Source organism: Crocodylus porosus, unplaced genomic scaffold (assembly GCF_001723895.1).
Source record: "Crocodylus porosus isolate Cpor-Errol unplaced genomic scaffold, CroPor_comp1, whole genome shotgun sequence".
NCBI classification, from domain to species: Eukaryota; Metazoa; Chordata; order Crocodylia; family Crocodylidae; genus Crocodylus; species Crocodylus porosus.
In genome coordinates, this window is record NW_017728911.1 from 3,295,928 (window position 1) to 3,315,835 (window position 19,908).

The 19,908-nt window shown below is 40.5% G+C and overlaps 1 protein-coding gene across 1 annotated transcript in view; it reads left to right on the top strand.

Annotated features, from left to right (window-relative positions):
- The window catches only part of NEO1 (neogenin 1), a 256,404-nt gene that overhangs the window by 129,830 nt on the left and 106,666 nt on the right, over positions 1–19,908 (top strand). Inside the window, exons 7-8 of the mRNA XM_019533146.1 lie at positions 16,650–16,804; positions 17,696–17,816. Coding sequence (XP_019388691.1) covers positions 16,650–16,804; positions 17,696–17,816 — 276 coding nt within the window. The remainder of the gene's footprint in view (positions 1–16,649; positions 16,805–17,695; positions 17,817–19,908) is intronic.

A 19,908-nucleotide genomic window follows, 5' to 3' on the forward strand; every position in this document is an offset into this window, starting at 1 on the left:
AGGAAGCATGTCTTACATTTAAAAAGATTGTCTAACTTTATCCCAACTGCATAGCTGGTCCAATAAAAGATATCACCCTGAGAAATCTTTGCCTTTCGCTAAAATCAGAAGCATATTGCAATCTTCAGTCTAGCTTAGGGTAAGTGCAATGGATTATGGATGCAACTTTGCTCAAGAATAAAGCAGGCTAGCTAAACGTATAGGTGAACTATAGGATACTGATTTAGGTGACTTTGGATAGGAATAATAGCATAAAGTGTGTCACTTTTAAAGGTATGTAATGCTTTAATATAAGGATAAGCATCACTGCTATAAGCAACATTGCAATTCCTGCCTTATCTAATAAAAGAATGTTTAGAATGGTACATATTTTGTGAAAACCAAAGATGAGTAACAAAAGGGAAAAAAGGACTTGCTTTATACAGTTTTTGAATTATTTGGGATTATAAAGAAATACCAGTTTTTCTCCTATGTTCACACTTGCTCTTTTAACTGTGTCTGGATAACTAGTTATACCAACATCCCAAGAGACTGAAAGCAGAATAACTGAGTGGTGAAAAGATTTTAAACCTTTTTTTTGGTACCAATTTTACCTGTTGATTCAGTATAATCTTTATGTGGGAGAAGTTAAATCACCACTCAGATTTACAGAGTTATGATTATACTGAAATAAGAAGCTTTTTTTGCACTATAATTGCCTCCATCCTAGGGGGTTGTACCATTTTAATTATGTCTCTTTCTAACCAGTCTCAAAATATAAAACAGATTTACTGATAATAGTGTGTGTTGTTGTTGTTTATGCCTATTTAGCATAATTGCCTAATCAACATTATGAATAAAGTAAAATATTGTTAAAGATCAGACTGCCCCTTTCAGATATGCAATCTCAAATGCGCATGTTTTAAAATGCTCCAAAGGTCCTTTAGTGAAATCCACGATGATCACACTTGACATAATGGCTGTTTAAAATATTAAATTATTAATAAATTAGTGTCTTTCAGGATGTCTTTATTTAGGCAGAATGCCAGAGACGATTATTTTGTAAGTCTTTCACAAGTCACCTTTGAGTTAGATAAAATGCTGTTTTATTCATATTGTGCATTTTAACCCTTTTATACCACATAGTGTTTATATAAGGCTTTCTACTGATTGAGCACAAAATGGATTGCAAATAGGAAGGGAAAGAGAATAGTTGCATTTTAAATATATGGAAAGTAAGGTGCTCAGATATTAATTAAGTTATCAAAGGGCAGAGTATATAGCAACGTGGATGCTTTTGTGTGCAGCTTGGCCAGATTTGGGAGTTTCCCCCAAAATCATGGCAATATTGGGGACAATTCAGTGCTCAAATCTACCAGGTATTGATGTGAATATTGCATTTCTTTGTACTGGCCTTCAGGTTGTCCTAGGATCTCTTTTTGCTCGCCTCTAGTGGCGACCATTGGTGAGTTGGGAATATAGGACCTGTTTTAGGACCTGGTTGTCTGGCATCCTTATGACATGTCCTGTCCAATGGAGCTGGTGCTGTATAAAGATGGATTCAGTGCTGGTGGTGTTCACTTGAGCCACAGTGCTGGCATTTGCTCCTCTCTTCTTCCAGTTGATGTGGAGGATATTATGATGGTAGCATTTTAGGTGTATCCAATATGTTGTCCAGATTTCACATACAGCAGGGTAGGGATGACAACAGCCTGGTAGATGAGAAGTTTGGTTTGGGTCCTGATCATCAGAGACACAATTTTGAAGACATCCAAGGACAACACTGGCAGATTTTATTCAGCATTGAATATTATAATCTCTGTTGTTGTTTTGGGAAATGTAACTACCTATGCAGGGGAAATGCTCAACATTTTCCCAGGGCTGCCCTCCAATTGTAATATGTGGTTAATAAGCAGCTGGGTGGTTTGGGATAAAGTATTTTGCTTTTGAGTTGAGATTGAGTCTAAGCATTTTGTGTACTTCACAGAAGCAGTTGAGTGACCTGGGGCTTTTCAACTGAGTGGGCACACACAACACAATTGTCAGGGTACTGAAGATCAGTAATGGGGAAGTGCTGGTTATCTTGGATTTGGAACATAATTGGCTGATAATAAAGAGATTCCCATCCACACTAGATGCTGACCACAGATGAAAGTCTGTCACCAATGAGATGCAGACTAGCTGTGATACAGATGGGAAAATGTGTTGGTGTATTTGTGCATCCTTGCTTGACTACAGTTCTAATGATGAAGGGGTCCATTTCTGAGCCATCGCTTAGGATGACTGCTGTCATGTTGTCATGAAAAAAATCTGAGGATGGTAACAAAATTTTGCAGGCAGTCAGATCTCATCAGGCTCTTCGGTAGGGCATCTCTATTGATTGAATCAAGGTCTTAGGTCAGTGAAAGCTGGGTAAAGGTCTGTGTTGTTCACAGAACTTCTCTTGCAGCTGTCTAGCAACAAAAGTTATGTCTGTTATACCTCTGAATGACCTGAAAGCACATTGGAACTCAGGTAAAACCTCTTCAGCGGGGGAAATGAGTCTATTGAAGAGAATGTGGTCAAGGATCTTCCCAGCTATGGACATGGGTTCAGTGCCACGGTAATTGCTGCAATCTGATCTATTTCCTCTCTTAAACATGGTTACAATTCTTGAAGGATAATTGATCAGTAATGTCACAACAGTATGGAATGGTCCTTATCAGCCTAAAGCTGAAGATTAATGCATTTACAAATCCCTTCTGTCCTTCCTCTAAAGTTAGGATTCTCAGACTCAGGTCTTTTTCTGCTTTGATATTTGTTTATACCTGGACACAGGTAACTGCATACATACCAAGCCAACTTTTAGCTGCCAGTCATCCAAATCTTTCTGTTAACTTTTAATGAAGTTTAGACCATGCATGCTTAGCCCTGTGTCTTCATATATTCATAACCATTACTTAAAACTGTATTTAATTTTAGCAGGGCTCATATTGTTCAATAAGGGCCTATTTGCATACTGAATTTGCATACTGAATTTGCATTGGCATAAATGTCTTATTTATAGTAAGAGAAAAATGTAGCAGTTTAACAGTTTCATAATTCCAGTATGCTAAATTTTATGTTCAAAATTGAGAGAATTCATTTTTTGGCTAGAAACCCTGTTGCATAACTTTGATTTTCTTGGTTCATTTCATTCATTTAACCAGTTGTTCAGGGTCACATTTACAAATCAGCTGCTGAGAAGATTAAAATCTGGATATTGCACTAAAATTGCATTTAGTAACATCTGTTTATTTTGGGCAGTTCCCTCCCCAGCATCTAGTAGCCTTTTAAAGAGATCCTTCAGATTCTTCTGTTTACTAGAGGTGATATATCCATACGTCCTAAGAAACAGAGTATAGAGTTGTTTTCTGTGGCATACTGAATATTTAATATTTTATATCAAGGGGGAAAGGGTTTCAGCAGAGAAATCCTCTACAGAATGTCCTGTAGTTCAGTTGTTAGCATATTTTTCTGAGAGGTAGGAGACCTAAGTTCAAGTTCCTGCATTGAATCAGGCAGAAAGGTGACAAGACAGAGTCTCTAGCATTCCAACGGGGGCCCCTAACCGATATGTATACGCTGTAGCTACAAGAGTGTACAGCTATGCTACAAGAGTACCACTGCCGCTGCCTCTTACTCTCTCTCCTCACGTTTCTGATACAAAACAATATTGGTTTATCACAAAAAATGAAGAACAATGTTTTGAATTGGCCCAAAACCATTTTTAAAGTTTTGGGGGGTTTTTTTGGTTAATCCACTGAACTGAAACATCAGTTAATTTGCCTAGCTTTGCTCCTGTGTGTTCTCAGTTATTTTATTGGCAGTGGTAGGTGTGCCTTAAATCCCTTTCTCCCAAACAGATAAAACTCAAAATAACTGTCCTAGAGAAGCAATGCAATGCCTCTCTAGAGTAGACCTGCAGAGCTACCATATGGTCCTTCAGACACACTTTTATTGAATGCTAGATCATAGGTGTGCAGGGTGATGTTTCTAAGATCTATTCTTGAGGTATGAGCCCATGTAATTAGAAATAGGCCTTGTTCTCTCAAGAGGTTAGATAACCATTTCCAGGATTAAAAAAAAAAAAAGTCCTACTCCCACTATAATCCGATTTATTGTTCATTGTATAATGAATGCCATTCACTTGTTTCCATGCTGGTATTTTTGTTGGTTGCCTCTGACTAATGTTTTATATGTTGCAGTTTCTGGACAAAAGTTAGGCATTATTAGTATGTGTGAGATGTCTCTGTTTTTTCTAATTTCATTCCAACAGTTTCTCTCTTCTCACCATGGAAGTATTTTTCTTCATTTTAAATGCTGCAGCATTTGTGTGGGGGAGGCTATTGGCCTCCAGACAGTCTGTTTCAGTGCTCAAAATTCTTCTTATATCGTTGGCCACTTCAACTGCGATAGGAGCAGAATCCTGTGTCATGACTGATTGACATTGTCCTTCAGAAAAATACCATTTACAGGAAACAAAGCTTGGCTGTCCCCATATGCCTCCTTTTATTAAACATATGTAGAAAACTCCTGCTTAACTATTAACATAGTAAACATTACCAAGCTTGAGAATCACTTATCTATGCATACGTGAATTTAATGTTCCAAAATCTGAAAGCATTGATCTTTTACTTTTTAAAGTCAGCGCACAGTCATTATCTGTGTGATAAGAATAAGGTACATTATGTCACTACCACAAACCTTCATCCTCTTAATACAGTTTCAGTTCATACATTGGAATTGGGACTTTTGTGCATTAAAACATGCTGTGCAGGTACTAGTTTACATTTTTATAACCTTTTTCTTTCTTGGTATACTGACTTTTTTATGCATTTGACAGTTGTCTGTTCTGTGGACATTTTTCTAAATAGATTCAATTTTGTCAGCTTTTGTTTGCTATGCAAATTTTCCAGCTATGTGTTTAATATGTTTTTCATGATAGCCTTACTCAGAGCTTGGGAGCCTTTAGCCTCTCTTCAGAAACAGATTTTGGGATCTTTTAAAATTCTTTTAAAACAAGTTCCTCCCTCTGGGCTGTATGTTTGACACCCCTACTGTAGTGCATTCAGCCCGTGTGCCCAAAATCAGATTCTTTGGTCAGTAGTATCTGAAGCCATGGATATCCTTGCATTCCTTCCCTGTCTAAGGGCACAATTTACAATGGGTTCAATATTGTCTAGTTCCTTCAAGTTGCTCATGGATAGGCAATGGAATTGTTGGCGGTGACTGTTTCTCTGCTGCACTGTACACACCTTAAATTCCTTGTGTATGTTGAGATTTGTGTATTAGTCTAGATAATATAGTTGGGGGTGGTTGTTATTTAAAAAAGAGAAAAACTGATCCATTAGGCATAAGTGGGATCCAAGCTCTCTGGCTGAAGCAAAGTCGCAGGGGTTCAAAATGTTCCGTGTTTGTGATGCAGTTAAGTCACTGAACAACACATGCTTCAGGTGTCCTTTTTACCCTGAAGGACATATCCCCAAATAGGAGTTTAATTTTTCATTTATTTGAGAAAGAAAGAACTCAAAGCAAGAGAAGTTCTCTTTAAAGTAATTCTCCTGTAGTTATTCAGTGAGACTCCCCAGATCTAGAAGAAAGAGACTCTTACAGGCTTATACAGGTTTCATCCCTTAGTGCTCCTATGAGTTGTGGCTAAATTTCGAACTCTGAGATTCTCACTTTAACAAAAGCGATTTCAGCTTCTGTTGCTGGTAGAGCTTCTAAGTCCTCCTCCAGAGCCAGGATGTAGATCACCTCCTCTGGTACCTACAAAAACTAGACATAATTGTCACCCACGTACTAGATTCATCTCAGGCTCCACTGTTAATGAGCCTGGTAATTTTATGAAGCACATCTCCTCCGGTAACAACTCCTAGGTGTTGTTACACTGCGGGCACATCTACACAAGATGCTGTGGCGCCATGGTGATGCACTGCAGCGCTGTAGCATCCATTGGCAAAAACAGTGGCACTGCCATGATGTTGCCATAGTAACGCGCTCCATTGGTATAACACATTGCTATGACAATGTAGTGGCCAAAAATAACCATGCATAGCTGGCACAGCATGGTATGGGCTGTTACTGCGCCATCTTTTAGTACTTCCAAAAGGAAGTAGTATATAACGGTGCAGTAACAAAGGAGCCGTACAGCCATGCGTGGACATGCCCTGCAAGTACCAAGTTTTCTTGATACCATTGTTATCACCCCAGTACTGTATGCAGAAGTGTGACATGACTGCCTTCTCCATTGTCTTACTAGATTTAAGGGACACACAGCGCCTTCCACATTAGAGAGGGTTGTATTTCTTTACATCTTGCCCCTCTTTCAATAGTATGGCGTCATCTCCTGCTTGCTTCCCTTTCCATGTATGGTATCATTTGGAGAATTACAGAGGAATCTTGGAGATTGTTTCTTTGGAGAACCATTATTCTCATTCCAGAATGAAAGTTGTTTATGGTAGTTCAGGCTTCAGTTGACTGTCTGGACCTCCCTACAGGCTGCTTTGGATGAATCTGACATCTCATGCAGTGTGGCTACATTGGCAGCAATGTCAAAAGTTTCTTGGCTCCCGTTATCAGGGCTACTAGGCGTCTCAAATGGTTTCAGAGGATTTTCTTTTCAAAGGCTGTGACCTTTTCAAGAATCTGGGCCTGCACATCCTTGCTCCAAAGAGAAAGCAAGATGGACCACAGCACTTTCAGCAGCACCCCTATGCTCTATGCGTCTAAATCCACAGAGGAAATAAGAACCACTGAGAGAAGAGATATTTTAAGGCAGGTGATTCTCTGTGACATCCTCATCTGCACATGTCTTGCCCTCGTTTCAGAAACAGGTTTAACACCATTGTCAAAGACTTGGGAGAACCCATGGAGGGTCATTCTTAGGAGTGGCCAAACTTCCTTAACCAGTCTAGCTATAAGGCAAATTCTTGTCTGAACTGAGAGCCCCCAAATGCAACGTTTTTGACATGTGCAAGTCCTTGATTCTTGATCTGTGCACAATATCCCCAGTTTGAATAATATTGTTACTAAATGACTTCTGAAGCAAATAGAAAATAATGAACAGAGAGAATTTTTTTTAATGTAGTTAACTTTCAGAGCTGCTTTTAAACTGGCTGGGGAATGCATTTTGCTCCCAAGCTGAAATTTCCCCCCCGCTTTTTTCAACAAGTGTTTTGATCTTTCCTGGGGTGACATTATCAAGAGTACATGCCCTGTACAGTTGGTCAGCAAGAGCTCTCCAGGTTCAGGTCCTTTCATCTGCTGCCCTGTGAGAAGATTTTGGGAGGAGAAACACTATCAAAACAAAAGGCAACTTGAAACAGTGGAGGAGAGGCAAGCTTAAAATTTGGGGCAAGCATTTCTACTTCCATTACTTCCTAATTCCAAAGAAGAAAGGGACCTAGTTTAGACCTTTGGTGCCTCAGTGAGTTTGTCCTCATTTTAAGTTAAGGACTCTGGCTTAATTATGCTTCTTAAGAAGGCATTGCAGTCTTCAGGATGCTTATTTCTTTCCATCTGGTGCAAAAAAAATACCACAATATTGTCAATAGAGGGTCTCATCCTTTTGTTTTTTCCGTAGCACTGAGAGTTTCCATTATGTGGCTGGCCATTGTGGTTAACTTTCATGAGATGACAAGACATCAAAATCTACGTGTAAATGATTGGCTCATCTGAGGGGAATCACACTAATGGACAACCTGCTGTCAATCTATAATCTGAAAGCTTTTTGCCATTCTGGACTTCAAAATAAAAAGAAAAAGCCATCTTTGCTCCAACTCTAAGCATTTTGCTCCTAAAAGCCATGTTTGATTTGATGTCACCGATGGTAAAAGAGAGATTCTGCACTTCAGTGGACTTTGTCAACCACCTGCAGTTTCATACAAAGGCATTACTTAAGAGCCCAAGAGTAGGCCAGTGACTCTCCATCTGCCGGGTGGGGACGGTTAGTATTGTAGCCAGGGCAGGGTGGATCCAGGATTTGGCTAAGGTGGGTGCGGGAGTAGCCACTCCTGCTTCCAGCCTCCTTCTCTGTGCCAACCTACTGATGTGGACCAGAGCCTCTGGGAACTTTTTAAAGTTCGCAAAATAGGTGAGCATCCTCACCTCCCCTTTCTTTGCTCAAGCATATTCCCTTCCCTCCTGTTCTCTCCCCTCTTCTTCCAGTCCCAGCTGCTTTACTTGCTGTCCCCACAGAGGGGGACGTTTCAGAGCTGCTCCTGCCCATTCCAGCTGGGCTGGGCTCAGCTGGGAGCAGCGGCAGCAGCATTGGAAAGGTGGGTTCCCCCATACTGCCCCCCAGGAGCAGCCAAGAGAAATTAGGACTTCAGGTTTTGATCATGAGTCTATTTGCCTCTGTGGCTCCATTAGAGAGTTCAGCTTATCTTGACCCTGAGGATGAAGAAATTCAAGCCATCTTGGCTGGTGTTGCATGAAGACGAGGGGAGTTTAGGGGAAACCTAATCCCAGGTTTCTGCCCCAGGTAGTCCCAGAACTTGTCAGTTTATTCTAGGGATGTGAGAGGTTAAACATTTAAATGCTTAAACAGTAAGTATATTGTTACTGGTAATGTTTAGCACAGGGTGCAGTCCAGTGGGGAAAGGAAGTGGCCCGGTGCCTCAGAAACAGGAAGGTAGCAGGACAGGCAGGAGGCGGAGAGTAGTACCTATAGCTAGTCTGCTCCCTCCCTCCCAGTGCACCAGCGGCTGCAGCGGGCTGGGAAAGCTCTTTACCTGCTGCTGCCACCCACAGTTTTGCATGGGTATTGTCTGGCAGGGTTTGCCACCACTTCCTCCCCTCTGCCAAAGGCCCCAGGGAGTGGCTCCCAGCAGCATCTGTGTCTGAGCGGTCTGTGCACGGCCCCTAGCTCCCCATATTGCTCCGAGCAGGTAGCTGCAGCCCCTCCTCTGCAGCGGGATGAAGTGGGTGCCAGCTCGGATCGCCGCATCCCACACCTGGGATGTTATTTATTGGCTAACCATGTAACCGATATAATTAGAGGACATTAAGCGGATAATTTTTTTAACAATATTTATATCCCTAGTTTATTTACATCCCATTTTCCCTCCTGAGCTCCTTTAATTTAAAGAGAAACTATTCCCTCCCTGATATAATGAGAATATTATTATGTTGTTTTCATATCATAAGGCATTCCAAGAACCCCCCTCCCCCCCCCCAAATTTTTTTATGACCTTCACTGATATTTAAGGGTGAGGCCAGATCATCTCAAATACTGTCTAATGGTTTAAGATGCATATTAGGCTACTTCACCTGGGCTCAAGTGGACACTGATATTTTGTTAAGGTATCACCATTTCAGAAGTTTGCAGAGTCACTAGATACAGTGATCAAACTGTATGTTCTCCCCATGCCGTTTTTTACCTGAGGCTTCCGGATATCTTTCTTTAGTAAATCTTGCTTATAAGGTAATTCTTGCTGCCACCCACCTCTGAGCCTAGAGGCAAATGGAAACTATGACAACAATTATTTGGTGGAAAAAAAATGATTGCTTTGCCGCGCAATAAATGTGGTGCTTCGGGATGTATTATCATTATGGAACACCCAGCCCAACCTCCTACTTTACTTCTGTGGGGTCTCATAGCTCATGAACATCTTGTTAGCAAGGGAATTAAGGGACTGCTAGGCCCATTTTGTCCCTTTTATTCCCTCAGATGGGAGAGGGGCATGAGGTCATCCGGGAGGCAGGCATTAATGCTGCCTGCGTTGACCAAAATAATCCAGTTTCTCGTGCATAAGGCATGTGTGGACTAGAAATAGGATCCATGTGGAGAATACTATCTTGAAGAACCACAGTGTTGTAAGGTAAGTAACCATTTTTTTCTTTGGAGATCACAACACATCAGTATTTAAACATTAAGAAATGTGTTTCTTATCGTTTGCAAAATCATGAAGGAATTAAATGGAGCCTCTGGTACAGAGATGTTGCAAATACAGTAGTCTACATTTGAAATTCTGTATAAGTATTTAGCAATTAAAATTGTTCTTTACGTGATAATGACATTAAGAGGAATTGGGAGGGTAAGCTGAGCTGCCAAGACTGCTTTGAAGTTTAATTGTCTATCTGGTAACGGAACACATAATCTTCCTTTACAAATCTTATTTTATATGGTAATTGGCTCATTTGCTCTCTGGTTATCAATTTAACTTCTCTGCCACAAACATCTGCACTTATGTTGTGTTTAATCGGTGTGAATGCTAAACACTGAAGTAGTTAAACTGTAAAAGAGTGCATTTTAAAGGCATTATTTTTTAATTCATTAACAGGAAAGTAAGTGACAATGAAATGAACGTTTTCCATATTAGACATTTGTAAACAATTTGGCTTTTATCCCACAGCCAAGAAAAGCACCCTCTGTTTGAAACAAGGAAACGTTCCAAATTTTTAGCTCCTTCAATCAAAAGTGTATTGAGTAGGTAATGGCACATCCAGCTTGCGTTTACATTTAGGTGCTGATCATGTCCAAGATTTGGTGCAGGTTCCCTCCTGCTTCTGTGCCCTGCATGAATTTAAGGGGGTGTTAGCTACTAAAGACAGCAAGTCATTTTACACAAAGAATTGTTACCATTTTAAGCTCTAGGATGTATCTTCCATCTTGTAGGTAGAAATGGCAGGGTAACTGCAGTATTTTTTATACCATGGTTTTTTTTATCTCAAACATGACTCTCAGACATGTTGGGGAGTCATTTTAAATTTGTATTCTCTTGTCCACCTGGATATTTTCTGCCTTTTTCATGTGCATAGGCCACTTTTAAAGTGCTTTCCTACTAAGTCTGGGACCTCTGCAGAGAATCAACCCCAGTCCAGTCCAGTTCCTACTTTGCTGGTGCCTAGTTCTGACAATTAGGCAAAGGAGATGACTCGCAGGAAATACAATATTTTTCATTTAACTTTGAAAAATCTCAAATTCCATAAACAAACAACGTGAAATAAAAACCGAAAGTTTACAAATTAGGCAATGCCAAAGATACAGTAGTTTTTGTAACCTTGCATATGTGTATATATTGTAATGGAACTTCTAGCTAACAGTTTCCTTGGTTTTGTCCTTCATTTTGCATCCAGGACTTTCTTTACAGGTAGCCTTTTTATTTTTTGATACAGACAGGTGGGACCAAAGTCTATAACAAGAAGAAAAAAATAATTTTAAGAGGGGAAGAATGGTAAAAGAAATCCTGCAAGGTAGTTAAGTACATGAAGATGGGTAGTAGTGGGAAATGGAATAAAATGAAGCTTGAGTTCACAGCAGGTGAATTGTGTCAGACTAAATTGAAATTTCCTACCCCTGGGGGAGGGGGCTGATCTTGATGATTTTTGAGGTCCGTTCCAGGCCTAATGTCTATGAAATCTTTTTTGAGAAGAGAGCTGCTTTTTCTAGATCGAACAACTCGAGTAGATCTAATCTAGCTGATCTATTTGATTTGGTAGTTAAAATGAAATAGATACAGATTGTTACAAGAAGATAAAGTCAGTATAGAAACGACTACATGGGAAATGACTATGAGTTCTGCTGATATGGAAGCTACTGCCAGGGAAGAGAGGTTACTAGTGGATTGCTTCAAGGACTGGTCTGTGTGCTGATTGATCTCCATGTTTTCCTTAATGATCTTAGCCAAAATGCACTAATTAAATTTGCATTGACCTATGGCTGGAGGCATGATCAATAACTTATGATTAGTATATCATGCAACTGCTGGATAATCTTGAAGACTGACGTAATAGAAATGGGGTGAAACATAATAAGCGTGGGCGTATTAATCAGACATAGGGTGACTGTGCGTCTTGAGTGTGGTAGATGAATGAAAAAAGCAAATGTGATCTAAGAGAGAACCTGAGAGGCAATTATTACTATTAGTGACACTGTAGAAAGCACTGGTGAGATCTCTTTTGGAGTGCTGCATACAGTTTTGGTCACCTGTGTTCAAGAAAGAAGAATTCGAAGTGGAGAAAGTATAAAAGGTCTAGAATGATTAAGGCAGAGTATCAAAAATACAGCCTGTAGGCTGGTTCCAGCCAATGGAGCTGTGTATGTGGCCTGCAGGGTGCCTGAAGGTTTTGGGAAATCAAGGGCAAGGTGAGCAGGGCCAAGGCCTGTTACTGAATTCTGGAGTGTAGAGCCCTGTGGGGGGTGCATTTTGGCAGTGGAGGGACAAGCAACACCTGTGTTAATTGCTCTGGCTCCCTGAGCTAACACACTGCCACTCACCTGTTCACCAGAGGTAGGTCTGGATCCATCCTGGGGCAAACAAGTGAGTTTGACACATCTGGATTAAGGAGATGCGAGCCTATCATAGGCTTGTTGGCTTAGCAAAATAAAAGCTGAGAGAGGACATGATTACCCTCTGATGTATTTACAGAGAACAGACACTAAAATGAGATAACTGTTTAAGCTAGTGACCCATATACCAAATGCCTATAAACTGGCCTTGAATAAATTTAGGCTGGAAAAAAGAAGTTTCTAAACCTTCCAAATGGAGCTTCACTTTGATAGGTGTTGTGGGTGTAAAAAACCTACCTGATTTTAACATGGATAAATAAGTATATGCAAAAAATTATCTGATATAGTTGTCTGCTGTAACAGGAGACTAGCCTGAGTGGCCTTGGATGTCCCTTCAAACCCTATGTTTCTGTATGGGAGGGAGATGTATGCTTTCATATAGATGTCTTTTCTGTCAGACACTTAATCGAATGGTAGTTAAATTAAAAAAATTAGGAACTGGGGAAGAAGTTGTAATAATATTGTTATTGGATTGAACCAAGAAATGCTTCTAACTGGTCATTTTAAAGAAAAGTATTTCCACATTGTAATGTGCAGTTGCTGCACTTAGACATGAGAGTTCACATTTGGAGATCTGTTTGTCTCCAAGTAACCATTAAAAAAAATTCATAAAAAGACAACCATGAACAAAAATGTAACTGTTCTTAGGAAGAAATGTAACAGTTGCTTGCATTTTTAAAATTTTCTCTGATAGGTATTAGATCCCATTGACTAATCAAGTAGGTGAGATGTTTGCCTAAACTCAGTGACCTGTTCATATTAACTTTCTTTGATAAAGTTTAAATGGGAAAGGGGTGCATTTATCCCTTTCTGGAAATTAGCAAGCAGGCCTGCCAAGAAAAGTAAGCAAATTGTCCTTATGCTGATGAGCGTAGAAAAACAAAAAAAATATGAATGTTCTTCATAATTGATGATATTCATCTAGTATATTGCTGCAAGCTATTTGTCACTCTGCCATTAGGCTAGAGAGTCTTAGAGTGCTTGTTTAGAGCGCTGATCCTTGCTTGTTTAGTAGAAAAGCTGTTTCAAAGCCTAAACATTTTGTAACTTATTGCGTTGAAGTCTTGGATTTTTTGCTAAGAGGGCCCACTAGTCTTGCTGCTGATGTGTCAGTAAAATAGCACTGCATCTCTGTGCAGGTTTCTAGGGTTTGACATGTTTTAAAGTAATGCAGTAGCCATTAATTTACTCTGTCCTGAAATGCTTATTGATACCATCAGAATAATTTATTAAGTTATATGCCACACAAAATAATTTATTACCCATTCTCTTATGGATGTAACTGGATGAATAACCCATAATTTTCTACTTTACCATGGAATAAGTATGCTGTAGAGTATTTTGTTCTTTAACATACTGTTTATATGATGTTAACTAAGGCTGCATTTTATAGAGGGTGTTGCTCTGGCTTTGGTTTGTGCATTTTAATGCCCAATAGTTGTAGTACTGAACAGACACCAGAGAAAATGTGTGCAATCTAAGCTAGGCAACATACTGACAAAAAAAGAAGAAAAGATTTGATAGATATAAACTTGTCTAAATTGATTTGTTCAGATTACTCAGTGATACAAGATGGTAGGTCCAACAAAACTGAGAGTCTAACCGAATTTCTGTTACAGACGTGTGGGGTGGGGGCTTGGGGAGGGGAAGGGGTGTTGGTTTAATTGTCTTACCTGTATTTTTGTTCTCGGTGAAATTGAAGTTATTATTTCATTTAATATATTAAATATGGGTCCAAGGCTCTGTCCTTGGACCCATATTGTTCAACATCTTCATTAATGATGTGGACATTGGAGTTGGAAGCTGGCTGACCAAGTTCACTGATGATACCAAACTTTGGGGCAAAACATCCACACCAGAAGACAGGCGGGTGATCCAGGCAGACCATGACAGGCTCAGCAAATGGACAGATGAGAACCTGATGGTGTTTAACACTGAAAAATGCAAGGTTCTCCACCTTGGGAGGAAAAACCTGCAGCATCCTTATAGCAGTGCTACTCTGGCTAGTGCTATTGAAGAAAGGGACTTGGAGGTCATGATTGACCACAAGATGAACATGAGCCTGCAATGCGATGCTGCGGCTAGTAAAGTGACCAAAACGCTAGTTTGCATCCATAGATGCTTCTCAAGCAAATCCCGGGATGTCATTCTCCCCTTGTGCTCGGCCTTGGTGAGGCCGCAGCTGGAGTACTGCGTCCAGTTTTGGGCTCCACAATTCAAAAAGGATGTGGAGAAGCTTGAGAGAGTCCAGAGAAGAGCCACGCGCATGATCAGAGGTCAGGAAAACAGATCTTACGATGACAGGCTGAGAGCCATGGGACTCTTTACCTTGGAAAAGTGCAGGCTCAGGGGCGATCTGATGGCCACTTACAAATTTATCAGGGGTGACCACCAGGATCTGGGGGAACATCTGTTCACTAGAGCGCCCCAATGGATGACGAGTTCAAACAGTCATAAACTACTACAAGACCATTTCAGGCTGGACATACGGAAGAATTTCTTTCCTGTCCAAGCCCCCAAGGTCTGGAACAGCCTGCCATCGGAGGAAGAAACACCTTCACAAGCAAATTGGATGCTTATCTTGCTGGGATCCTATGACCCCAGCTGACTTCCTGCCCTTCGGGTGGGGGGCTGGACTTGATGATCTTCTGAGGTCCCTTCCAGCCTTAATCTCTCTGAAATCTATGAAAATATATGAAATCTATATTTGGTAATGTTCTGTGTGGAGTTTCAGCAGTAAAAAAAATCTGTGTACACCTGTCCCTCTGTCTCTGGGAAGTCACCAGTTATGGAATTTTGGCTTTGATACAAATAATTTGTCACTGTCGATGCATACTTTCTTCATGTACATTGACTACATGATTAAAATTTGTTCTCTGGATCCTAAGCTCAATTTGCTGTACATCTAAAATGAAACTTATTGAATAATATTTCTGCGGTTCTTTTTGTTCATGGATTTTTGACAGCCTTTTGATAAGTGGAGGCACTTTCATTTTACAAGTGGAAATATGTTGATCAACTGAATGCACAGACTCCGTTATACAACCTTTATTGTGCTCCGTTGAGGGGAGGATGGGGGAAGGAGGAGCATCAGGGAAAAACTCCCTGTACCTGCCCTAGACTGGGGTCTGGGGAACCCCAGAGGGAGAACTGGGGTACCGCCCCCCCCAACACCTATCCTGAACCAGGTAGTGTTGAATTTAGGGAAGAGGCAGGGAGCAGTGGGAGCTGCTTTCCCCTCCTGGACCAGTGTGTGAATTAGGTGGGGGGCTTTGTCCAAGTGCTCTTCTGCCCTCTCTGGTGTGTCCAGGAGGGGAGAGGAGCAGCCACCATTGCTCCAATGCAGGCCATGCCTGGCTTGGGGAAGGGAATGAGGGCTGCACTTCACTGCTCCCTTGTCCTCCCAAACCCATCAGGGAGGAGAGAGAAGCATGAGGGCAAAGCCTCCTGTCTGGTCCACCCACTGGCCTAGGAAGGGAGAGAAGTTGGGGATGGAGATGGGGGCAAAGGGAAGCTGGGAGGGGATAGTACAACTCCTTGGGCTCAGTTCAGGTGCCTGTCAGCTGAGTGACAGAAATTATTTTTCTCCTGGAGTGGCCACTTTTGCTTGAGAATTAAAGGCTTAAATGTTGGCACGCTTCCTGCTTTTTACCTAGAGAAGAGCAGTTCTCCCAGTAGAAACTGAACATCTGTACCTAGCCTGTCTTTGAGCTCCCAGCTCCAGTGCCTTATGCCACTGCGCCTTGCTCACAGTTAGTGCTCTGCTTTAGATGCACAGGAGTACACAATGTATTGCTCAACCATAGGAGTCTTTTTGTTGGCTTCTAGTTAAGTTTACCTTGATTCTAATATACTTCTGACTGTCACGTTCTTACACTGTTTCCATTATATTTGATTCAGCTTTGTTTCCCATGTGTTCCCAGATTGCCTCTGTTCAACTGACTATCATTTCTCCGTTCAGCTGACTATTTAATTGTCTGAACATAAACTTAAAACCTAGTAGCTAGAACATTTTGTATCTGTTTCTACTTTTTGCTACTAGTAACAGATTTTTTTCCCCCTGCTAGAATGGGAAAGTAGCCTGTACAGTTGTGTTTTCTGTTTGATTTAATTGTTTGTGGTCACTGGCAATTGTAGTTGGTATTTTCAGAGGAGCCTAAGAGAGTTAGGTGCTTAGTTTTTAGTCTCTTCAGAATTCCTGCCCCTATTACTCCTGGTTGTTGTATCATGTATGGAGGCATTTCTTTAACAATGAATTAATTCAGTTTTATTGTACCCAGAGTATAAATTGCAATGGTTTGTGTTAATCTAGGTATCAGTAATAAAGTCTCTCTTTCTAATCTTATATTTAAAGCTCCACCTGAATTTCTGAAGCAGCCTGCTAATATTTACGCTCATGAATCCATGGATATTGTGTTTGAATGTGAAGTGACTGGGAAACCAACTCCAACTGTGAAATGGGTCAAGAATGGAGACATGGTGATCCCTAGTGACTACTTCAAAATTGCTGTAAGTACATTTTCATTTTGAGGTATTGGACCTGTGGCTTAATCCTTTTATGTATGTGCCTGTGAGAGAGATTCCTTTATAAGGTTAGCTTCTTACTTTTTACAGTATTATGGATAAGGTCCAGAAGAATTAAATTGTTCCTTGAATCCTTTATTGTTGCATAATCCAGCTGCAAAACATTTTATTGAAGAGCACTGGCATTATTCCTAATACTATGGGTGTGTTTCTTTATAGTATTCATCTTCAGCTTGAAAGGTAATCTGGAAAGTTCAAACCTGTAAAAACCTCAATATGAATTCAGATTACATTTTGTATAGTCATTTATAAATGGACAAGAATATTGCAATCACAAAGATCTTACTGAAATAGTGACTCTCAAAATTTGGCAGACCAGGCCTTAAATTGTAACCTACCTAGCTCAATGAAATTCATTACTGAGATCTGTTACAAATAGCTTAAGACTTAATGCTTGTATTATTGGGTAAATCTGAGGCTACTAGACTGTGTGAATACTTGATATCCTGGTATATAGTTCTTTTTCAGGACCATTTTACTTGAATGGTCCTTTGTTATATACTCATATGAGTGAGTGCTTTGCGCTACATTCGAAGGTTACGGTTATGATTTTTGCAGTTAAAGAATTCCATGTGTATTAACGGTGGGTTTTGTTCTGGGTTTTTTTAAATGCCCAGTATCGTTTGAGGATTCACAATAAAAGATACTTCACCTGGGACAGGGACATGGTTTTCAATAATGGCCGTAACATCTGGCAAGAAATTCAGACTTGCAGGCATTAAAATAAAGTCCTAGCAAACATGCTGTTTTAAAACCCTGTCCTTACACCTAAAACTCATTTTAAAATAAAATTTTTATTTTATCTTGTTGCTTCAGAAGGAGCACAACCTGCAGGTGTTGGGTCTGGTGAAATCAGATGAAGGATTCTATCAGTGCATTGCAGAAAATGATGTTGGAAATGTGCAGGCTGGAGCCCAGCTAATAATACTTGAACACGGTAAGATAAACTGGGGCAACATAATGACAAAACAAGGGGCTTTGTCTGCATGAGTCATTAATTCTACAATTCAGCTAAATAAAATTTTTTTTAAGGCTTGTGAATTGTTCAGTTAGGTATTCTTTCAGCATGTTTGTGATTTATTAAGGGAATAGTAACAAGACCAAAAGCCTTCTCCTTTCAATATACTACTATAATCTGAAGTGTTTGCTCAAATGGTCAATAGAGTCAGGTATCTGAGGGTCTCCTGTGGCATTTGCAGATAAAAGTATAGTAAGTCTGTCTCAGGTGAAACCAAACAGTGGGATTACAGAAGTGAAAAATGAACATTTGTGGAGAGTCTACTGGTGAAGAATTTTGGGCCAAATTCATCAGGTTCAGAGTCAGTTCTCTGCTATCAGTACTTATTTTTAAAATAATCTCCATCACTCCTGCAAACTGACAAAAGGGGAGAAGAATTCTTTCAAAAGGACATTTGTGCTGTAAAATTATTATTTGTTATCATGCTGTGGTCGGAGGAATCATTAATAATGTTCACATCCTTGCTATGATTTTAAGCCTATGATGTCGTGTATTACGTACTTCAGATGTTAAAGAAACATAAATGCTGTCATGATAATGGTAATATGTTAGCAGAAACCCAGAGTGTTACAAATACCATTGTAGGGTGACAAATCGCTCTTCCAGCATCAGATCACATAACTTTTGGTAATCAGTTTTAAGAGGGTAGTGGAGAAAACTGTTACGAAGATGAGGGAAGACATCAGACAAGAAAATATTCATTTCATACCTTTGGGTTTTGTATTGCCTGTCCAGTTCAGGTTTTGTCTTAAAATTTCTGATCCTTGGTTATCTGGAGGAAAGTATATGCTATGCCTTCTGTTGTATGTGGAAAAGAATGTCTCTTTTGTTGGAAAATATTACAGGGGGGATGTTGCTGAAATAGGACCATAAAAGTGCTGCTGCTGCTTATTTGAAATTTCCCTAGGTACAGTAGAATGAGCGGTGTTTTGGGTGTTTAGCCTGCAAAGGATGAACTGAGATGGGGAGTTGTGTTTCAGTATTAATTGAAGAAATTTGTGCATATTACACAATTTGCAACATGCTTTGGGATCAACAGTGTCTGCTGCTTGTTTCAGATCCTTTAGTAGTATAAACTCTGGGTTTTTCCCCTGCTTCCCTAGTTAGAAATCTAGATCCAGCAGTAGTATATTGCTCTTCATTTTTTCAGGGACAAAAATCAAATGATTTTATTACTGACCAATATAGAAATCAGATAAGAGAGCGTGTTAGAATATATGAAGTGGAAGTAGTGTTTTAATAATATTGAATGATACAGCTACCTAGTTGGGAGCCATGCCCTATCCAGATGTGTATATTGGTTCTGGGTTTAGGACCCAGGTGACTTGTTCTGGGGGAGAGGAGGGCACTGACCATGAACTTTCCATTCACTAATAAGCAAATTTATAGGTACACAGTGACATCAGAAAGAAGCAATGCAAACAATCAAGCAATTGTATATATCTACCAAATCCTAGGGCTGTCATTAGAATCAAAGTACATCTGGCCAGGACTCAGTCTTCACTCTTCAGTGTCTGATGTCAGCAGCTTGGAGGTGGGATAGCCAAGGCCTACCCACCTCACCCCTCAGTGGGTGGATGAGCTGAGTTGGTGGTGCGCCCCTCTGTCCATGGTGGCCTCGGGGACCTTCTCAGGGGACAGGGAGGGGGACCTCTCTCAGAGAGGAGGATGAGCAGGATCGGGAGGAGGGATCTTTTGTTACTCTCAAGTCTCTGCTTTTGTGTTGTCCTTCCCTCCTGATGACTCTTGATCCATGGCCGTCGCTGGTTGGTCTCTCTCTATTCATCACACAATCCATGTAGCTCATCACATGCATATGTACTAATTTGGTCTTTCTGGGCCTTCTCCTAATTTGGTCTGTTCCCCCAAAAGTGGGACATGCCTTCTTCCCCCCCCGGCCACTCTGGGGCCTTGTTAGCTGGTGCCACAATGTGTGGAACAATATGGTACACGCCCCCAGTTTCTCAGACTGGTATGTCTATCCGTTGGCCTTGTTGTGCTTCGAAGGCTG